At 39.9% G+C, this 21,919-nt stretch overlaps 2 protein-coding genes across 5 annotated transcripts in view; one reads left to right on the top strand and one right to left on the bottom strand.

Moving 5' to 3' along the window:
* Nucleotides 1–1,799: 1,799 nt before the first annotated feature.
* rcbtb2 (regulator of chromosome condensation (RCC1) and BTB (POZ) domain containing protein 2) lies at nt 1,800–17,004 on the bottom strand. 4 transcript variants are annotated; one of them, XM_061681873.1, is made up of 12 exons: nt 16,795–17,004; nt 14,680–14,821; nt 13,133–13,283; nt 11,854–12,020; nt 11,607–11,765; nt 10,297–10,404; nt 10,083–10,225; nt 8,368–8,558; nt 7,114–7,240; nt 5,255–5,394; nt 5,044–5,202; nt 1,800–4,689 (listed from the first exon to the last, which is right to left on the bottom strand). In XM_061681873.1, exons 2-12 carry the CDS (start codon nt 14,803–14,805, stop codon nt 4,559–4,561), a joined length of 1,602 nt encoding a protein of 533 aa, XP_061537857.1. In that variant the 5' UTR covers nt 14,806–14,821; nt 16,795–17,004; the 3' UTR covers nt 1,800–4,558. The 4 variants fall into 4 exon arrangements, with proteins under 4 accessions (XP_061537857.1, XP_061537859.1, XP_061537858.1 ...); XM_061681875.1 differs by having other exon boundaries at nt 1,800–4,665; XM_061681874.1 differs by having other exon boundaries at nt 1,800–4,665; nt 5,044–5,174.
* Nucleotides 17,005–18,196: 1,192 nt separating this feature from the next.
* fndc3a (fibronectin type III domain containing 3A) overlaps nt 18,197–21,919 on the top strand; it is a 76,576-nt gene continuing 72,853 nt past the window's right edge. The window contains 1 exon segment of the mRNA XM_061680803.1: nt 18,197–18,299. The gene's annotated coding sequence lies outside the window, so the exon portion shown is untranslated.

Below are 21,919 nucleotides of genomic sequence, written 5' to 3'. Positions count from 1 at the left end.
GAAGTCCCCCCCTCCCTCCATCATTTTAGAGAGGTTTAACTTCTTTTCACACTTCAATGACCATGACGATAAAAAAGGCCATTTGCTATACAGTACTATTTTTTCTAAGTATTAGTATCCAATGTGTATCACTTATTTTCACACGTGTATGACATGGCATGTTACAACGCTACTTAATACAATACCCAGACAGTTAAACATTTTACAAAGGCTACAGTTTTGACCGAGGATTATATGTAATTCCATGATGCAAATTGAATCCTATGTACAGTGACATGTGGTCAGGGTAGGCAAGTGAGGCAGAGCCTCACTGCCCCTGGTGGTCTTTCCTATCCACTGCATGTGAATAGTAAAAAAAAAAAAACACCTTATGATTACATTAAATTGTTCCATTTTAGTTCTATGGTCCGTGCGTTAGATTGATTTTCTTTTTCATTCCAATCATTTCAATTATTTCATCATTAAAATAGCTGAATTTTCATATTTCCTGTTCAAATGCGTCGGAAGCGCAGCTACGAGTCACGTTGAGTCATCGCTCCCATGATGCTTCAAGAGACCACGCACACATCCATTCAGGCAGGCTGTGATTGGTCCGTGGCTTCACACAAGAGACATTGGTGTTTCCTCATTACATCACTAATAATATGTTTTATCACACATGTACTGCACTTACTGACGTTTAACAGACTGTCTAATATATTTAATGAATGTGTGTGACAATTCGTCTTTCTTATTGACCAGAAAAGCCACTAAAAGTGCACGGTGGAGTCTGGTATCTACGGTGCCACATCAGCATGTGGCAGTGTTGAGTTGAGCTTCATAGAGCTCCAGATGTCACGTGACTGAGTCAGCGCCTCACCAATCATCAACCTCACCGTACGTCACTGGTACAGTGAGCCCCATCATAATTTCCATGAGGATAAAATTTGTTACCAAATCTCAGCTACTGTATTTGTGCAACTCAGTAGTGATTCTCAGTGTGGCACATGTACCACACGTACATGAAACAATCAAGGTTCAAATGTTCAAACTGCATAATGTTACAGTGGCTTAAACCTTTTTTTTTTTTTTTTTAAAGCCAATCCAACATATTCAGTACAGTTCAGTTGTATTTAACTTTTAAGTACAATACGTTTGTATTTAAACATTTACAACGGTTTCTTTTCAATCATTTATTTAGGTATATTTTTTTATTTCACTTACAGAACACACAATGGATTGAATCAGTTTTTATTTAGCTATATTTGAACAAGGTGTTAATGTTCAAACTGCATACTTTTACAGTGGACTATAGTAAAATTTAATGTACTTTTTAATAATGAGTATTTAGGTGGTACTTGGTGTAAAACGTTTGACAACCACTGACTCTTGACTGTTTTGTATGACATGTTAATATTGCTCTTTGAAATTCGAATTTAAAAGTGACGCTTTGTGTTTTACGATCGACAAAATAAACACCAGCGTGAACGTTACAGAAAACCCACACGCAACCTCTGCTATTGTCTTTGGCATAAAAACATTCTCCCCAAAAAAAAAAGAAAAAAAAAAAAGCTCCAAATCCCAAGACTGTTAAAGCTCTCACAATGACAGGAAGCCCCCCCCCCCACTCAAGGCCAAGACTGAGGCCTTCAATGGTAAGATGTCAGGTGACATCATGCTTCAACAGCATCACGTTGGAATCCCTGCTCATAACACACAGGGATTGAATAGTCCATGTTTGGCATGCTTTGTAAAACAAACAGCCCCCACCCCCACCTGCAACCCCCCTCAGTGCAAACAACCAACGGTTGCACGCAACACGGTAACAGCTTTAAACTGTAAGTTATAAACAACAGAAACATTTCGTGTGTGGTTTGTGAAAGCTCACACATACAGCCAAAAAAACAAACAATACATTCTTTGTCACCGAATACAGGACACAACTGCAAATCAAGAAGCTTCCTGCTTTGGAATTAAATCATACGCCTCAAAACATAGAAACCACGTTAAACCAAACATTCTGTTTCCAGACGTGTAGTATGGTGACGAGACTGGTTTCAAATCATTTTTTCCCACTTTTCCCTATTTCTGGATGATTACAAGCTGCCAATTGGAAATAGAAAAGAAAAATGGCCACACGGGCGGCTTTTGTTGTCTCCTACTTTACATGCCGGGCAGCACCTCGTCACCCTCGTGCCACTTGGAGGCGGAAACGGGCTGGGCTGCGAGGAAGCGATTCACTTATTTCCAAGCTGACCAAGGGAAGACATGAGGGGAAGCCAGAAATGTAAAAGTAGAAACACACAGAAAAGACTGACGTTTGACTTTTAAGACAACGAGCTGACGAGATAGAAATGCTTTAGTGGATACCTCAAACGGAGGTATGTACATGCTTTTTTGGTTGACATTTTAATTTCAAACCTTTTTATTATAATTTTTACAGATAATTAATCAAATTTGGACATATATGCTTTATGTTGATAAATACGGGGGAAAAGGGAAACATTTGAAGATGCCTCCTTATGTTGGCACACAAAGGAAATAATTTTCAGAGTTCAAATACCCAAACTTTGAAGATTATTTTTGTTGATATAAAAGACAAATATTTGTTGTTGCTTTTCCAGTTTACATTTCTATATTCTAATAATTCACAAACATGGGCGATAAGTGCTTTTTGTAAAAAAAAATGTAGCTTTGGAAAAAGATTGACACGTGCAAATAAATATTGTTTTTTGGGAGAGAAATTTATAAAGTCACAAAAAAGTCATTTGAACATGCACGCTTTTTGTCAACACAGAAAATTAATTTTGTTGTTTATTGCATAGGAACAAACATTACGATACGTGCTTTTTGTTGACAAATAAATTATTCAGATCCAAAAAATAAAACAAATTATGGAGATGCTTCCTTTTTGTCAACAAATATTTTTGTTCTTCTTTATTTAAAAAAAAAAAAGGATGTATACGTTTTGTTGACCGTGAAATTATTTTGGGTTTTTTTCGATTTAAAAAAAAAAAAAAAAAAAAAAGCAAGTCAGAAAATTTGGATATACTGGCTTTTTGCTGACTAAAAAACAAAAGGACGAATGCAGTTTGAAAAAAAAAATGCAGAGGTACATGCTTTTTGTTAACACATACTAGTGGAGTTAATCCTTGAATGTCACACATTTGTTGTTTTTTTTGCTTTAGAGGCACATTTCCCCAAACGGTGCGACTTTTGTTTAAATGTGTCACTTCCTCCAGCGAACATCATGAAACAAAGAGCTGTCAACAATACCATGCAGTACGTGGAAAACTGGGATCATCAGTTGTATGTGTGTAGTGTGACACCATGGATTTAGTAGCCCCTTTCAGACAGTCGGCAGCTTTTTTCACACCCTATAAATACATTGGTGCTTTGACTTATGATTTAGCTAGATGGTGGCAGAAAACGTCACAAGATGCGGCCGCCATCAATTCACATTGGTTTCCTTAACAGTGGAAGGACACTATCAGTTGGTGATAAGATGCTTTGCCAACAGCCAAGTGACCCCAAAGAAGACGGAAGGACAAATCATTAGGTGTCGGTGTGTTTTGTGCTCACATTTAATAACATTTGCTCTCCACATTTGTGGAGAGCAAATGTTATTGGTGTTCTTATACAGTACGATACTCTTGAGCGCAATTTTTTTTTAATTAAAAAAAGTGTTGATCACAATTAATTAACAATTAATGTGTTGATCACAATTAATTAATTACAAAGAAATCAATGTTAAAAAATTACCACATTTTAATTGGAATTTGTGTTCCAACAATGTTGGGAATTGGAACATGCCGCCCATAAAGCATGTGATTTAACCAATGAGAGAGCAGTGCAGTGAGTTCAAAGCTTATCCAGACTTTGTTTTCTACAGCTTTGGTTTGAATGCGTCAAGTGTCAGTTGAAAAGAAAATGTTAAATTGCACAGAACGCTGGCCGTAATTTACACTTCAACAAGTAGGATGATTCAAAAATAGACGTGGTGGAAATTCTGTTGCCCACATTAATGGCACAGGCATTCTCTTTTTCTACTGAAATGGATGGCATGTTTCAGCGTTGACGTCAACTAGCAGGCTCGCCATTATGTTTCGCTAAATTACTCAGACAATTCAACTCCAGCAAACATTTTCTACATACCTGTCAGGTGCCTTGCGAGCTGCTCTGTACATCAGGTCGCGACATCCACTCGATTTATCCTTCTCACCCACAAATTATGTTGGATTAATATTTGTGGGGAATTTTCTGGCGTTGCAACTCCGAACACAAGTTTTTGTCGTCATTTCGGTTCAGGTCAGCGGTAGACACTCGCTTTCTGCCACCTGAAAATACCCTGGCACCTATTGTTCCCAAACATTAAGTGAAAAGATCTGTACCACCACAGCAAACTAAACCGGTGAAAACGTGGACACAAAAGACACCTCAACCTTCCGCCTGCTCATAGGGCTTTTTTTTGGTCTGTGTTGGACTGCCAAACATGGAAATCAAGTCAAGTCATCACGAGTAAGGGGGGAGGAGATCGGGAGGGTGTCAGTTTCTGAAGGCCCCGTGGCGGCTGGCTTTGCTAATAAAGTTCTTGAGCAGGGTGTGGTCCATCTCGGCGAAGGCCTGCGTCTGCGTGACGGACGTCAGGTGGTTGACGCAGAACTTGAAGCAGAACTCCTCCAGGTCCTAAAAAGATGAAGATGGCCCTGTCTGGTCAGCGGAAGGAAAGCCTCGTTACGGCGCCATACTTTTGAGAATCTCGGGCGTCTCACTTACGCCTCGAGGAGATAAGATGGAGGACTCCATGGGGGAGCGAAACTCGAGGATGCACATTATAAATAAAAATATTGTAAAAATGCCGTTTCTCCCCTCTCACGGACGCCTTCCCGCTTCTTAAATCCACTATTTGTGGAAATACAGCATTCGTATTTGTGACCTGCATTATATTTAACTAGAGGACCTCTCATTTCTCTCCTAACGACTTGAGTTATTTCCTCGACTTCCTCTGAAGCAAAACAGTGTGTGGAGGATGTAGCGCAATCCTGAGATGACCTCCGAGCTTACCCGGGCCTCGTACTTGACTGCGGCCGAGAGCAGAGTGATGGCGTTCTCCTCCGAGATGCCCCTCTTGATGGTCTCCTGACACAGTCTCTTGAGCCTGCTCTCCCGGTAGAAGGTGGCCAGATCCAGCAGTCCTAAGAAACCCAAGGAGGCAGAGAGCAACTGAATTGTTTAATGCCATTGTGTTCCGGGTATGTTTGTGCAAAGTCCTTACCCACAGCATCCTCTGGTGGTAGGTTTATAGAATCAGTGTAGAGATACTCCAGGAAGGCTCGGTACACCAGGAAGGGGAACTGGTGGATTTCGATGGTGTCGTCGTCGGTTTCGTTCAGCAGCACGCGAAAATGTTCACACCTGGAGGGAAACAATGCAAAGATAATCATTTATGTGATGTGTGTGGTCGGATTGCTCCGCAAAATAAGGGTTTTCCCTTTTTCCCCAATTAGAAAGTGAAAGGATGCATGAAAGTAAAAAAGTACATACTTAGTAATACCTGAATAAGTTAAGGAAAAAAAAATTCCTGCGTTAAAAGGGAAAACGATTCATGCCTTCTTAAAGGAAAAACATGGTATTAATCCTTGCTTATGTAAAGGGAAAAGACCATGTCATAAGGGCAAAAGCACTTTTTAATGCCTGCATAAAATTAAAAAACAGTACTAATGTCTGCATAAAAAGGTACAATGTAATACCAGCGTTAAAAAGGGAAAAAATAATGCGCAATGTAATCTCTACGTCAAAAAAGAAAGCAATACTATGCAAAAGGGGAAATGGTTCGCATAATTTATCCTCCCACTGTACATCACGTAATGGCTGCATAACAGAAAAGTAATGTTTAATACTTGCATAAAAAGGGGAAAACAATAATGCCTGCATACAAAAAAGAAAAAAAAGACTAATGCCAGCCTAACAAGGGATTTTAAAAAATACTATATAATACAAGCATAAAAAGGGGGGAAATACTATGTAATTGCTGCATTTAAAAAAAAAAGGAAAAAATGATGTAAAGCCTGCAAAATATGCCTTGTAATGCATGCGTAAAAAACATCTATTGCCTGTACAAAAAAGGTAGAAAACAGCATAAAAAGAGACCAGATACGATGTAATGCCTGTATAACAATGTAAAAATATTATGAAATGCCTGATCATTAGATACAGCTCTTGTATTGGAACTCATTACAATGTGTTGATAATATTGTGGCCTGTCAGTGCCTTTTCTAAAGGGGCTTATCTTTGCAGCGTAACATACTGTAGCTGAACAAACACAAAGCCTTCCTCAGTTAAAGCGCAGCTCAAGTAGCTCACTGGACACGTGATCTTTGCGCCGCAGGTGTTTCTGAAATGCAGCGCATCCATGCGCTAAGGTTCACGCCACCGACGACGCAACAGACAGCCTGGCTCCTTCCGACGGAGGAGAATGCTCTGGTCACAGAGCGCGGTTATAAAAAGACTAACGTGGAAACAATACATCTGTCTTGGCTTCCCCCTGTGACACTGACAGGAAACGGCAGCGCCGACACGCGGCATTTCTTTACCACCATACGCTGGGAAACCTTCTACACGTGTTGCCCAATCAACTGCTTATTTTGTGCTAATGTCCACATAAAGTGGGAAAAAATATTTTATTTTATTCATTTATTTAACCTGGTAATTTTTGCCTGGGAAAAAGGTGACCACATGTAATGAATGTGTAAAAAGGAGAAAAAATATATATATATCATGTCACAATATGAACAAAAGTATTGAGACATCAGGTATTACAGGAACGGGACAGTAACTACTTCCACTCTTCTGACGTTCTACAAGATGTCAGACTTTGTGGGAATTTGTTGGCGCATTCGTGAGGTGAGGTTCGACGCCCCTGCCTGATGTTGGACCTGAGAGAGGGCTTGCTAGACTTCTTCATCTTCTAAACCAAAGTCATCCAAACGTGCCTTCTATGGACTGTTCTGACAAAGTTGGAAGCATAAAAGTGTCCGAAATGTTTCGTTTGTTCGTACTGAGGGGGTCCTTATTGATTAATTGATGAAGACCAATGTGTCCCAGTACTTCTGTTCACATAACTCATAACTGTACCTGATTTTTAACAGGGCTTTGTGCACATGAATGCACTTTCCGTCCACTAGGAACTTAAGGTCGGAGATCTCAGGGCTGTCAAACTCTTTTTTCAACGACTGCGCGACAGTCAGGTAGTCATCACCATCTACAGCCAATGGGGAGAAAAAAAAACAACAACAAAAAACATCTGTTAAGTGCTTTTAAAATCCTCTAAACAACGTACCAAATACTGGCATTGATGAGCGTGACACGTTTGTGGTTTTGGACTTTTGACTTGAATCAGAAGCTAAAGGCAGGAAACAGACTTTCCTGTTTATTTCTTCGAATGCTTCCACTGTCACAGAAAGGAGCTCGCTTGCATGACAGTACAATGGCACAAAGTAACAATGCTGCAATAAAAAATAAAGACTCCCTCCTGTAATGTGTTATCATTGCCCTTGAATTCATATTGACACATACTGCACAAAAAAAGGGTCACATACTATCTTAATTACCTGGATAAAAAAGGACAATACTATGAAACGCCCATGTAAGAAGGATAAAAGTACAATTATAAACTACATAAAAATGTCAGTTGTGTATTGTAGTAGTTGTTATATGTTTTTTTTTTTTTTTTAATTGCTCATGACTCCCCCAACAGTTAAGGCGTGCTGGCTCCCCAAACAGTTAATGCGTGCTAGCCACTGTCAATAAATATAAACAAATCAATACATAACAAAATTACAACTCTGACAAACAACCGGGTGGGTGGTCTGTTCCACTGACCTTAAAACGCACTAAAATGGGTGACCGGAAGTTGCCATGGCAACAACACTGATGCTATTCACTATTCCTCCACGTGATTACTTGTGCCATTTTTGTTTTTAACGCTTTGTTCCTGGCCAAATGATAACATATGGGTCTATCCCAGTATAAAGTCATCTGAATGACGATATCATCATGAAAATGTAGCAGAATAATGAAACGCTGAGGTCTCATTAAAAGTGGCCAAACATTTGCACACATGCCAGTACAATGATAAGTCTCTTAAAATGTGTTTCTGTTATTTTGTAAAAAAATGTTTCCCCCCATTGGATGTACTTGATTTTTGGCATGTCCAACACACTGCTCTGCTAGCTACAGTCTGTGTAATAAGTAGTTAAATGAGAATAAATCAGCGTATCATCTCCTTAGTACAATGAACATGAAATAAAATGGAAAACTGACTTTTTTTGGGGTTAAACGGGGAAGTCAGGACTGCACCCTATAGCGCCTTTAAACCGGCAGGCTTACCTACGGTGAGGAGGTGCCACGTGACGGCGGGCGTGGCGAAGCAAGCAAAGACGTCGTCGGTGCAGCTGAAGTGCGTGACGTGCGGGTTGGTCACCACCTGACCGCGACACTGGCCCCACATCAACACCTGCCCGCTCTGCGTTTTGGCGGCGGACGTATGGCTGGTGTGGCATGCCGCCACCTCCACGATCCTGCAAGGAACACAAGAATAGACTGTGTCTTTTTCTTTGGCTTCTTTATGATGCCATGAAATGGTACCATTGATGGCAAGGAGGAAAGGTGTGATGATAGCCAAAGAACAGGATATGGAAATTATATTCAAAGGGTGAAGTGACTAATAGTTACATTAGCTTTACATTCGTTCAGAAGCTAACTCTAATCTACACTAACACTGCAGATCTGCTTAATTTTCGGCTTCTGTCTGGTCCAACTGCTTAAAAATAAAATGGGACGATCTTCACTGAGCCTAGCTGCCACGTCATGGGCAGAGAGCTTCGGCGTGGGGACGGTTATTATGTAAATTAGACGAACTGCGATGTCACATTTTCGGAATAGGCAGCTGACAAAAGACTTCCTTGGTTGTTTTAATTAACTTCAGAGAACCAACTATTTGTATACAGTAGGGTTGTCACTATCGCATATTTTTAGACTGCATTCTAGCAATCAACCGAATAATCGGGTTATTTTTAAGTTTAATAAAAACAAAATTTTGTTTAATTTTTATTAATGCTTAATGATTAAAACAAAATAATAAAAATAACTAATTAAGCATGTACTCACCAACCTCACTGAAAACTGACTTGAAACTGTAACTTCTCGGATACTGATTAATGCGAAGGGCTACTAGTTTAATATACTCTTCTGAGGGTGCTTCAAATTAAACTATTTTCTCAATTACTGGTTACATATACTACAGCTGCAAATAACCATTATTTTTGAAATAGATTAAACTGACTTGTTTTTTCATAAAATTATTCCGTTACTGGTTTGGTCTAACGTCAGAAATTAGTGAAAAATGTTGATCATTGTTTTCCAAGGAATAAGCAGATGTTTGCAAATGTATTATTTAGATTAAACACTAAAGATAAACAGCTTGCCTTCATGAAGGACAACAGAAATCAGATAATATTTACTATTGAGAGGTTGAAAGAGAGGATTTGAAGAATTATAAATTAAACAATGGCTCTAAACAATTAATTGATTATCAAAATAGCTGTCGATTAATCGATTAATTGTGACACCTCTAGTATACAATCCAAGCAATTAAAAACATCAATTATAACTATAATGACTCCTTGTATGTTTGATATTGTTTGGTCTACTACCTGTAGAAGACAACCTGTACTTCAGTAGCTCAATTAGCAGTATGTCAATGAATTAAAAGAAAATCACATCATGCCGATGATGTCTCATCTTCTCCAATAGGACCACAGAGACTACCTTTTTAAACCAGTGCCTAAACAAGGGAGGTTTCACCGATTTACAGTTCATTATCCTTTGTGGAGTTTGACAGAAGAATGTGAGAGACATTTTTATGAATACACCTGGGAGCATAATGTCTCAAAATTTGAATAACACATTCTGGAATGACTGTGTATGACATCCATGGCTCGACTGCATTTTGTTTCAATTCAAGAAGCCAACGAATATGTCAGATGAAGAAAATAAACATTTCAAGCATTTTAATCAATAATGGTCTATGGGTGTTTACGCACCTCTCCTTGTCTGTGCTGATCAGCGTGGCGAGAGAGTAATTGTTCTTATTGCCGGTGCCCAGTTGCCCGTACGAGTTGGCCCCCCAGGAGTAAATGAAGCCATCGTCTGTGAGCGCTAGTGTGTGAGCGTAGCCGCAAGCTACCTGGAAGGCGGGAGGAAAAGGGCAAGGGTGCGCTGGTTGACGTCATCGAAAGGCCCATCGCTCACTCTTACCTGGACAACCTTGACTCCCTGGAGAGCGGCGACCCTGCACGGTGTCTGCTGGTTGCCGGTGTTGCCCAAACCTAATTGGCCATTGCAATTGTAGCCCCAACCGTAGATCTGAAATGTGGACACGAATAAATCCCAATTCAGGTTTCTTTTTTGGAACCTAATCTTGGCTATTCGCTGTTGAACACCTATTCACATATTTTTCTGCTTTCTGTCATGCCCTGGGATACCACAAGATGGCACACAGCCCAAGCTCAAAGGGCAATACTCTATCGTAAACCCACTTTTATTGCGATTCATCTTTCGCGTCCCCGATGTATCGTATCTTTTTAAACAATCGTATTTTATGAGTTTTTACAGTACTGTAAAGAGTTAAGTCCGAATTTGGAGCTACAAAACTTCAGTTGTTGTACAACGTTGTGCCACAACATACCGGGTATTGCTGAGCTCTACTGGATGTAGATGCAGTCAGTATAAAGAGCAAGAAGATGATGAAGAGAAGGTCTCCAACTAAACTGCAGCAATATTCGTTCCCACAGAGAATACAAATAAAAATATTTCTGTAATGTCGTATGCTTCGTATTCGTGTTGTTGCCCCATGTGTATTAAAATAGCAGCTTGAGGTTTATACTTACCCTGACATCTGGGTTAATTTCTGTTAGCCATCTCAAATAAATAATGTTTGCTATAAGCTAGCAGACTTCCATTGGACAAAATTGTATGGTTTGGCAAAATATATTGGTGTTAAAAGACACAATATTTAATTATTTTATGTGTCACTTTTACAGTAAACCTAAACTGGGAGTGACAAAGAGCTTGAAGCAAGCACGCTTTGCTTTTTATTTGGAGAACTGAGAAAATGAAACACTTCTTTTGCACAGTGAACCGCGGCTGTTTGCAGGGAAATTCGGACAGAGCCCTGCCGCGTTTAACAAAAAAACCTCGCGTAATTGACACAGACCCATAAAGGTTTGTAATTGCACATAGGTTCCACAAGATGGTGTAGCACTTGTTTATTAGACAAGGCTAATGTCTGACTAAATGAAGATCCTCCCTCAGTTTAACATACACTGTAGTGACAGCACCAAAGCAATATTTTGAAATTAGACGTGGCTTTGGCCTGAGCACAAGAACAGCAAATAGGTGAGTTTTTCAGCTTAATGACGGATGGCAGGTTCCCAAATATTATCTGGCCAATAGGCGAATTCTCAAACCCCAGGCTGTGAATATGCGGGAGTTCACTGTAGTTCCAAATACAGCCAAGTCAAAGTCAAAGTCTGCAAGTAAATGTGGCCAAAAAAACAACACATTACCTCCCCGTTGTCCAGCACAGCCATGGAGCACAGCTGCCCACAGGCTATGTTGACCACCACTTTGCTCTGCAGGCAACTGCTGACCCGGCGCGGCGTGGGCTGGTTGGCAGTGGACCCCGATCCCACCTGGCCTGAATTGTTGTAGCCCCATGCGTACACCTAAAGGCGGAAGTGACACATTCACTGGCTTAAAAAAAAAGCTGGAAATTAGATGGGGGAGGAGGGTGCGGCAGTTAAGGAGCATTACCTCTCCTTCTGTAGTGAGGGCAATGGTGTGGTGAGAGCCACAGGCCACTTCAGTAACCTTCTTGTTCTGAAGGTTGGTGGAGACCATGGCGGGAATTAGCCCGTGGATGGTGGTCCCGTTGCCCAACTGACTGTAGCCGTTGTGGCCCCATGCGTAAACTTCCCCATCTATGCAGTGGGAAGGCAAAGGCCAAAGTTAGTGATTCATCAAAGCATTTCCTTTATTCACAATTGTTGTTGTGCCATTTACATCAACTACAGGCTTCTCATTGGCTAAAAATTCTATTTTTGTTAAAGGCTATGGTGCCACCTGTTGCCTTAGCATGAGCTTGACAACTTGCAAATGCTTTTTCATGTTGACTGCCATCGTTGTTGTTGACTTCCAGTGCTATGAACGAATTGGTGCTTATTCGAGTACACTCACGAGTGTGGCAAAAAATAAAAAATAAATACCATACGTCGAGTCAGAATTTTTAGAATCGAATGAAAACAAATCTAAGAATAAGATACTACGACAAGATACTGCCCCCGCCGTATTGTACTTCCTTTGTTTTACCTTACTGCGCATATGCAAAGTTGTACAGTAGCTTCCTAGTCCTGTAGTTTATCATGAATAACGGATGCACGTAGCCGTCTGTCCCAAGACAATAATCTCCGCGGAAAAAGAAAGGAGAGAAAAGAGCATGTAAATGACTGCAACCGCAGTACAATGAATTGGAGAAAGTTGTGCAAGATTCATTAATCACATTATGGCAGATGATTGCTAGCAGCTAACTAGTGGCTAATGTTCCCACGCAGTGTAGATTTACGAAGTTTAGGGCACTGAGAAAGAGCAAAATAAAACACGGCCACGATATGGCGAGGGATCCTTGTTAAAGTAACCCGTTAAACAAAAAGTGCCAACCTCTTTTTGGTGGTTGCCAAAATTCGTCAGCATACCTGCTTTCTGGTGTTGTGACAAAATCGGCGACCCCCCCAAAACAAGCTGACAGGGTGTAACCAGGGGGCTACAGATAGTTTTCAAATAATCAAATTGGATTATTTATTTGTTGGACAATGACATGTCTTTATTTTAGAATATTAAAAGGAATAACGATCATTCGTTACTGTTAACACGAAAAGCAATTGGAGATTTACACGGCGAGTCTGAGCTCAGGGAAAATAGTTGACTGCAGAGGTGTACCCTACTCTTGCCGGCGAAAGGAAACAAAATGTCAACAATAAAAAAGGTTGAAGCCTTCCGCATATACTTACGTGACACCATCATAGTTTCATGTTACCTGAAGTGGCAATGACCACATGCGGTCCGGTTCCATAGCTGAGGGACACGATCTTCTTCCCGCAGAGGATATCGATCCTGCGCGGCTCGATGGTGCTCTGCAGGTCGCCGAGACCTAAGCAGCTGCTATAGTTGGTGCCCAGACCGAAGACCTGCACACAGACAAAATGCCACTGCATTTAAAATATACAATGGTACCTTGACATACGAGTTTTATTCTTTCCATGCAAATCAATATTCCCCATTGAAAGGACTTTAGATACCGTTAATCCGTTCTAGCCCCCAAAACTAATTTTTGGTTACATGCACATAATATAGAAAAATAGCTCTGCATCATCAAATATGAATATAAAAACATAGGCGAATGTAAAGGAATACACTGATTTTCTGAAGTGTAATTAAGCCAAAAGTTCCTTTAAGACGGCGTGGTCTAGTGAGTGATGTTAGGAACTCTGACTGCAGTGCCGGTTGGTTTATACTACGGTTAGTCTACGTACTAGGTTACAGTTAGTGCATAGTGGTGCCTTGACTTAAAAGTGACCCGACTTACGAGTCTTTCGCGATACAAGCCATCACTTGGTTGATCTTTTGCTATGACTAGCGAGCAAAATTTTTAGATATGGCCGTTAGATAGATGGTGGCAGCCAACTTCACAATAAACCAGTTTAGAAGATAGTTAATTTTTCAAAAGAGCCTGTGTTCACGTTTCAAGCTGTTTATTTCCACTCCCAGTTGATGTTTACTGTAAAACGAAACATGAAACAAAGAGAATCACACGCTGTGTATTACCCAAGCCACATAATTTGAGAGCTTGCTAGCATAATGCTCATGCAAAATGCCAGAGATTGGCAAACAAACCTAGCATCCATTTTGCCTTAGTTATAAAGCTTTAAGTAATGGATATTTGCACACAAAAAAAGAGCATATAACAATACTCACAGGTATGCATTCCTTATCTTCTGCGTAAAATAACTAATTTTGCAGTTTATTTGCAACGGTCTTCCGCATTTTATCATCATCAAATCTGTGTAGTACGGCTGTATGTATTATACTGCTCCTTGGTGGCCAATGATGGACAAACTGTTTCATGATTTACACTATATATAATTATTATTATATAATTATTATTATATAATTATATAATAACATAATAATAATATAATAAATAAATATAATATAATATAATATATATAAGAATGGCATTCATTTCAATGGGAAAAGATTATTTTGAGTTACAAGCGTGATCACGGAACAATTCAACTCAAATATTTCCTATGGGAAAATAATAATTAATTTGTTAAATGTTCCACTATCTTCAGTCTTCCGAAACAATACTCTTTGTCAGGATAAAACAGGAGCAAGGATGAGCCGTTCGCATCTCCACCCTCTTCCAGCTCTGTCTAGAATTAGGTCCTGATAGCTAAAGATAGCCCCCTTCCATCTGCTTCAGCCACCCACAACCCCATCCTCCCCCCGTGCGTTGCATGCATTCTGAAACCTGGCACGACCCAAGACACAGGGAGTGAAGACTCGCGTCGCCGCCGTTACCTCGTCGTTGACAGTGACATACAGGGCTTCGCTGGCGCCGCTTCCAAAAACGCACGCCTGTCGGATGAGGCCGAGTTCCTCAGGCGGGAGGAAGGCAAACACTGGCCACTTCCCCACGTCCAGCATGCCACTCGATCAGTCACTGCGGCACAAGAGGGGAGGAAAATATAAACATGTCCGAGATAAGAAGTTGTGCATTTTCAAGATTAAGGTTTTAATATTATGAGATTAAAATTGTAATGCAGCTAACGCGAGGGATAGGGACAAGGGCCCTGCCCCCGACCCAGAGTAGTGGAAATTCACAAGTAAATACTTGAAAATGTTTGTAATTGCCGAAAGATGCCACAAGATGGAACAAATGGAAAGAAAGTAATTGAGATCTATCAGTGTGGAAAAGGTTATAAAGCCATTTTCTAAAACTTTGGGACTTCAGCGAAGCACAGTGAGAGCCATTATCCACAAATGGTGAAAACAAAGAACAGCCAACGAAAATTACCCCAAGAGCGCAGCGACGCCTCATCCAAGACGTCACAAAATACCCCATAACAACATCCAAAGAACTGCAGGCCTCACTTGCCTCAGCTAAAGTCTGTGTGTTCATGACTCCACCAAAAGAAAGAGATTGGGCAAAAATGGCCTGCATGGCAGAGTTCCCAGATGAAAACCACTGCTAAGCAAAAAGAACACTATGGCTCATCTCAAATTTGCCAGAGACATCTTGATGATCCCCAAGACTTTTGGGAAAATACTGTGTGGTCTGACGATATAAAAGTTTATCTTTTTGGAAGGTGTGTGTCCCATTACATCTGGCGTAAAAGTAACACCACATTTCAGAAAACGAACATCATACAACAGTAAAATATGGTGGTGGCAGTGTGATGGTCTAGGACTGTTTTGTTGCTTCAGGACCTGGAAGACTGGCTATGATAAATGGAACCATGAATTCTGCTGTCTACCAAAACAATCCTGAAGGAGGATGTCAGTCCATCTGTTCGTGACCTGAAGCTGTAACAAACTTGGGTTCTGCAGTAGGACAATAATCCAAAACACACCAGCAAGTCCACCTCTGAATGGCTGAAGAAAAACAAAATGAAGACTGCGGCTGGGCCGAGTCAAAAGTCCTGACCTGAATCCTATTGAGATGCTGTGGCATGACCTTAAAAATGCTTGAAAACCCTCCAATGTGGCTGAATTACAACAATACTGCAAAGATGAGTGAGCTAAAATTCCTCCACAGCACTGTAAGAGAGTTAGTTATTAATTATTAGTTAGTTAGTTATTATACAAGTTATCGCAAACAGTTGATTGCAAATTTTGCTGCTAATTGTTTCTTAACCAGCTATTCGGTTTAGGGGGCAATCACTTTTTTACACAGGGCCATGTAGGTTTGGATTTTTTCCCCCCTTTGCTAACAAAAATCTTTATTTAAAAACAAAATTTTGTATTTACTTGTGTTGTCTTTGACTCATGTTTACATTTGTTTGATGATGGGAAGCATTTGAGTGTGACTGACAAAAAAAATCAGAAACACTTTTTCACACCATTGTATGCACAGTCGCACCAAAGTCAGGACTCGGGTATGTATTAAAAGTTTAAAAAGATAAACAAGATAAAAAAGTCGAAATATATATATAATATGTGCTGGTTATTGGTCAGCGCAGTGATGGCTTATGGGGAGAAGCTGTCGCTGAGTCTGCTATTATGAGAGTTTAAAGAAATAGTGGTTACAAAAGCCTAGACTTATTGGTCAATCTCGATATACAATACTGTAGTTTTGCATGTTGTAGAGAAGGCTGGTAATAATCATTTCGGAAAAGGGTCATAATGGGTCTAAAGGGAACCATGCTTAAAACGTCACTAGTAAAGTTCCAGCACATTATGACGCCATCGCGTTCCTCTCACGTGACCAAAATATTACTGTTTTTCCGTCTAAGTCAAGCACATCACAAACCCGACAAGACAAAAATAAAACGTATGATGCCGAGTCACAATGCACTGTCCAAGCAACATTAGCCCCCATTAGCTCGAAATGCTAAGCTAAAAACATCACCGTCCCAAACAAAAACGTTAAGCTAATTAGCGTCAGGTGTCGCCTTTGTTTCGCGTCACAGTTACCTTGCTTGTTGACACACAAAATAACTTCTTAGTTCTTCAGAACGCCCAATACTAGCTGGCCTTGGGGCTCATAAAATTACACAGCCAAGACGTTTGTAATGTTAAGTTGGCGTTGGGTACATCGTGACAGCGGGTTGGCATCGGCGCAATCTGCTCTAGCACATCCGCTAGTAGTAGTTAGCCTCGTTAGCTTCGTTAGCTTCTGCCCGGTAGCGGTACTTCCGGCATCATGGCGATGCGTTCAAAGACATCGTGAGTTTGGCAGAATCTAAAGAATCTACCAGTTGAAAAGTGTATATGGACAAAACAAATAATGCCTGTATAAAAGTAAAACTTGCTCACTTAAGTCGACCACATTTTAAATTAATTTACGTTGTACTATGAGCTTGCATCTTCTGAATATTGCCGAGTGTCGCATCTGGTTACATGCGGCATCACGACAGTGCGTTCAAAGACATCAAGGGTTTTACATAATCTTCCACACATTCTATCCCACCGGGAGCAATTTGGGGTTCAGTGTTTTGCCCAAGGACACCTCGACAGCGGACAGTTGGAGTTGGAATTCGAATCTCCGGCGCCGACCCTTCGGTCAATGACGCCCCGCTCTACCGACCGAGCCACAACCTGCTTAAAAAAGATTAAAGTAATTTTGTTTTATTCTTTGTAAATGCTGTCATCTTATTTGTTATTGATAATTTACGCGTTGTTCTAATTTATAATGACAACAATGTACTAATTTGTAAATCGTGTACATTATGATGGACTTTACAGCGAAATTGTCATATAATCAATTTACCGTGTAACAGTTACGCTCCAGCAGGTGGCGCTACCACCAATCTTGAACAACCATAAGGGAACGTAAATAGGATTTTTCTATTTTGTTAGATAAATTATCACCTATCGTAATGTACCTATTCAGAATGCTAGATAGCACTGAAAATGTATTGCTGAAATCAAAGTACAAAGTTGGACTATTTTTTTATTTATAATTTGGACCACTCAATTCCTAGGAAATAGAAACTTAACCGGAACATATCGAATTGATATATATATTAAATTGTGCACGTTCTGCATGCAGTTTCTTCAAATGTCACTTTCGTTCACTCGTCGATTGGGTGGGATTCCCGTTTACGTAAGGTTTTTTTTTCCCAACCCAGTTTCAGCCTCCAATCAGTCACTATATTGACACTTGTCACTGTGAACCAATCTACACGTCAACAAAAAAAAAAACCCTCCCGAGGAAAAGTAGCGTAGAGAACGTCTAAACTGCGTTCTTATCATTAATCGAGAAGGTATATATGTGACGTATTTGGCACCAGTAACGCTATTTTAAGCGAGCCGCAAAAGCTCAAATTTACTTTCATTATAAATTGAAGCTTCGCCATGATTCGCTGTAGTGCGCATGCGCGGAGACTCGGAGCGTAAGCGATGGCGAAATTCCTGCTTTTTATGCAAGGTCGACCAACCTGTGAAGCAAAGTTATCTCGATAGAACTGACCACTTAGGTGAGCCTTGACTCTATTAAACTGTTTTACGGCTCCACTGGAAGCTGTTTGAGGCGAAAGAGAGCGAAAGGAAGGGTGGGGAAAGAAGCTTCGTCTCGCTAACTATTAGCACCGTAGCATCAGGCGGCTAACGTTAGCATGTACCCCATCTCCTCTTTTTTTAGCTTGTTGTTTTGTCATGGCGAGCTAATACATTGGGAATTGGTGTGCTTTCTTTCCAGGTGGTGTGGTGGGGGTGAGGGGGGGAAGCTGCTCCTCTTCGCAGCCCGCTGACGTGGACGGCTGAAAGAGAGAGAGAAAGGGGGGTGGGGGGAAGCGACAAATTTGAGTGTGGTGCATCGCTTGTAGTCCAAGACCGCCTGACTGACTGATCAAGTGAGTAACATTAGCTGCTCTCTTTTGACATGAGAACACACGTCCCTCATTTGATATTATTCATCGTGTCAAGAAGCATTCGGAAATAAAATGTTAACACGCGGCTTGCACCTGCTAAAGGATCCCGGAGCTAGGATAAACACAGGGTGGTTAGACAGAAGTAGTGCAAAAAAAAAAAACCAGCATGACTTCTGATTATTGCTTTACAAACTGATAGGAAGGGGGGGGGGGAATGACACAATGGCAAGCAAGACAATAAATCTGATATTTTTGAAATGAATGTAATATGAGAATAGACTCATACAAGGAAAATAGTCATGTTTTGAGAGAAAACCCTTGGATTAAAACCATGAGAAAGCAGTCGTATATTGTTAGCCTACTAGCATAATTGTCTAAATCATTTTAAATTTATTTATTAAATCAATACAAATATCAATGTCCTTTCTAAAGATTTTTTTTGTTTGTTTTCCAAAAACATTCAAGAATGTCTTGGGTAGGTATGCTACTAGGCTAATGTTTTTTTTTGTTTTTGTTTTTTAGCTAAAACGTTTTTGGGAGAATTTTTTTTTTGGGAGGATTAAAATTGTAATATGAGGATTCTTCTTTGCCAGCTTTCCCTTGAAAAAGAGACGTGTCTCAATTTAGATTTTATGGTTAAATACAAGTTTTGATTTGATTGATTAAAAGTTGTATATCACTAGCCTAACAGCATAATTGCGCAGGTCACTTTATCTCATAGTAAACAAATCAATAGAAGATACCAATTGATAAAAATGTTTTTTTCTTCTTTTCCAAAAATGTTAAAATATGAGATACAGTAACCAACTACACTATTGGGCTAAAACAATTTTGGAGATTAAAAAGTCATATATTTGGGGATTAAAATGTTTATATTTATAAAGTTGTACATGTTAGATTAAAAAAAAAAGTGTTCTCTCTTCAGGCTAAAAAGTAGTATATTGTTTAGTTTAAAGTAGTAAAATTAAAGTTTAACTAATAAGAGAATGTACTTATATTTTAAACAGTTCTTTTTGAAAAAAAAATAATGACATCGGCACACAGTTTGCACCTGCTAAGGATCCCGGAGCTTTTTAATAATAATATGATACCCTTATCTAGAATAAACACTGGGCTTGGCAAGACTAAGTAGTGCAGGAGATGCACTATAGTTGATTATTGCTTAGATGAATGAAACAGGTGGGAGATGAAAGTAGTCTTATTTTTTTAGAAAAAAAAATGTTTTTGGTGTGAAAACTCATCCGCCCCAAGAATATAGTCTGATTTGCAACATTACCGGAATTCTTGCATATTTTCAAGATATAAAGTTGTAGATTTTTATTATAATTGTTTTTTGATTGGTCTTAATATTATGAGAGTATATTTTTGCGATTACAGTCATAGTATTAGAAGAATAATATTGTATATTTTAAAGCTAAAAAAGTTGTACAGTTTTGGAACAATGTGAGCATTAACGCCACTGATTATTATTTTTTCTCCCCCCCCCCCCCCTCCATTAGATTCTCACGTAAGCAGCATGTGGTTGTTTCCTGCCACCGTTTATATGTAGCAGGTTTTCACTATGAAACTGTGAGACAGGTGTCACTTGTCTCTGCCAGCTGCAGACAACTGTGACAATATGCATATCAACTTCGATGTTAATCCATTGTTTGACATGTTAGGGCTGGGCTCTTCCTCTTCCAGTTGCTTAGAAGCCAACATGGGATCAAGTCACATGTGCAAGTCTTAACCATCGTCTCATTCACTGTTTTTTAATTTACTTTATTTTAAAACAATAATCATCCCATGTACTGTTTTTAACTTAAATGGACTTCATTTTGGAAAACATTTTATTCCATGTACAGTTTTTAACTTAAATTTTCTTCATTATAGAAACACATACTGTTTTTAACCATGAATTGTTTTAAAACCATTACAATGTTGTTTACTCCATTTACACCATTTCAAACCATATTTGCATTTATCGTGACAATTATCTATTACCAAAATGAACATTTGGCTTAAGAGTCAATGACTGAACGTCAGCAACTCTAAACTTGGTATCATTTATTTATTTATTTTTCAATTTATTTAAATCTGTCCTGCTCAGCTGATTGATCTTTCAGAATGAAGGATATGTGTACCTTTTTATGCCGGAGTTTATAGACTGCCTCTGTGGTTATTCGTATTCTGATGCTTGTTAATTGAAAATTTCAGAAGCAGGCAAGAAGAAAGAAGAGAATGTTGAAAGGCTGTTAGCAATGATTGCCCCATTCATTGACTGCACTCATATATTTCAGCAACTCACTCTACGCTTCACTTTTTAGCCACAGGTACAGATGAAACGGGTACATATATTCATATGACAGGTACATATGAAATTAGAAATATAGTTACAGTGGCCAGCTGGATATGGCTCGGTACCGAGAAATGTAATTTTTGTTGTGAACGATCATGTGGTACGACATGGAAGGTTTGATTGGATGGTGAATCTATGATGCGGTTCACCAGCGACTCAAATTTCGAATCACAACAAAAGAAATGGTCGACCACTCCAGAAAACTTGTTGTATAACCCCGCACAATGCCTGTTCGTTCGCATCGTTTGGTGTGCGACAGGCTTTAAAAAGTGGACTTTCATTCAGTTTTGTAAATTCCAGGTTTATTTTCCCCATAAGTACCCGTTAATTCCCATTGAAAGTTTCCCACTTTGAAAACTTTGGGAATTTTGCAACCAGAGTTTGGATTATAAGGGGGTCTTTGAACAAAATTCTCCCCTGTAAAGGGTCCCTCCACCCAAAAGGTTTGAAAGCCCCAGTACAGAGTAAACTCCACATCATCAGCAATGTCAAAATGTGTAAACTGTGGATCCAGGGGAGGTGTCAGTTGTTGTATTGATTTCTGGAATGTTGTGTAACGTCGGCAAGTCCGTACGCCAGCTCATTGTGGGCGTCGGGGCCAAAGAGCTGCTCTGCAGGCCAAGCGCCCACCCACCCCTCGCACTTCAGTTCATCGACAGTCGCGTTGTAAACGCAGCCGTGTTGTTTCAGCTTATGGCGGGGAGGGGCTAAAGCTAACAGATAAGCCAGATCACTGCAAGGTTTAGGAGCGCAGGCGTACTGCACTGTAATTAGGTTCAAGGACACATGATACAGCTCTTTCGCGGTCTACTGGCGTGTATTTGAAAAGTTTCACATAATCTGTCCTCCACTTAGAGCCTGCTGATTTTTTAGAATGGATCATATTTAA

This window comes from Phycodurus eques, chromosome 7 (assembly GCF_024500275.1).
Source record: "Phycodurus eques isolate BA_2022a chromosome 7, UOR_Pequ_1.1, whole genome shotgun sequence".
NCBI lineage: Eukaryota > Metazoa > Chordata > Actinopteri > Syngnathiformes > Syngnathidae > Phycodurus > Phycodurus eques.
This window is presented reverse-complemented; position numbering and strand designations above follow the sequence as displayed.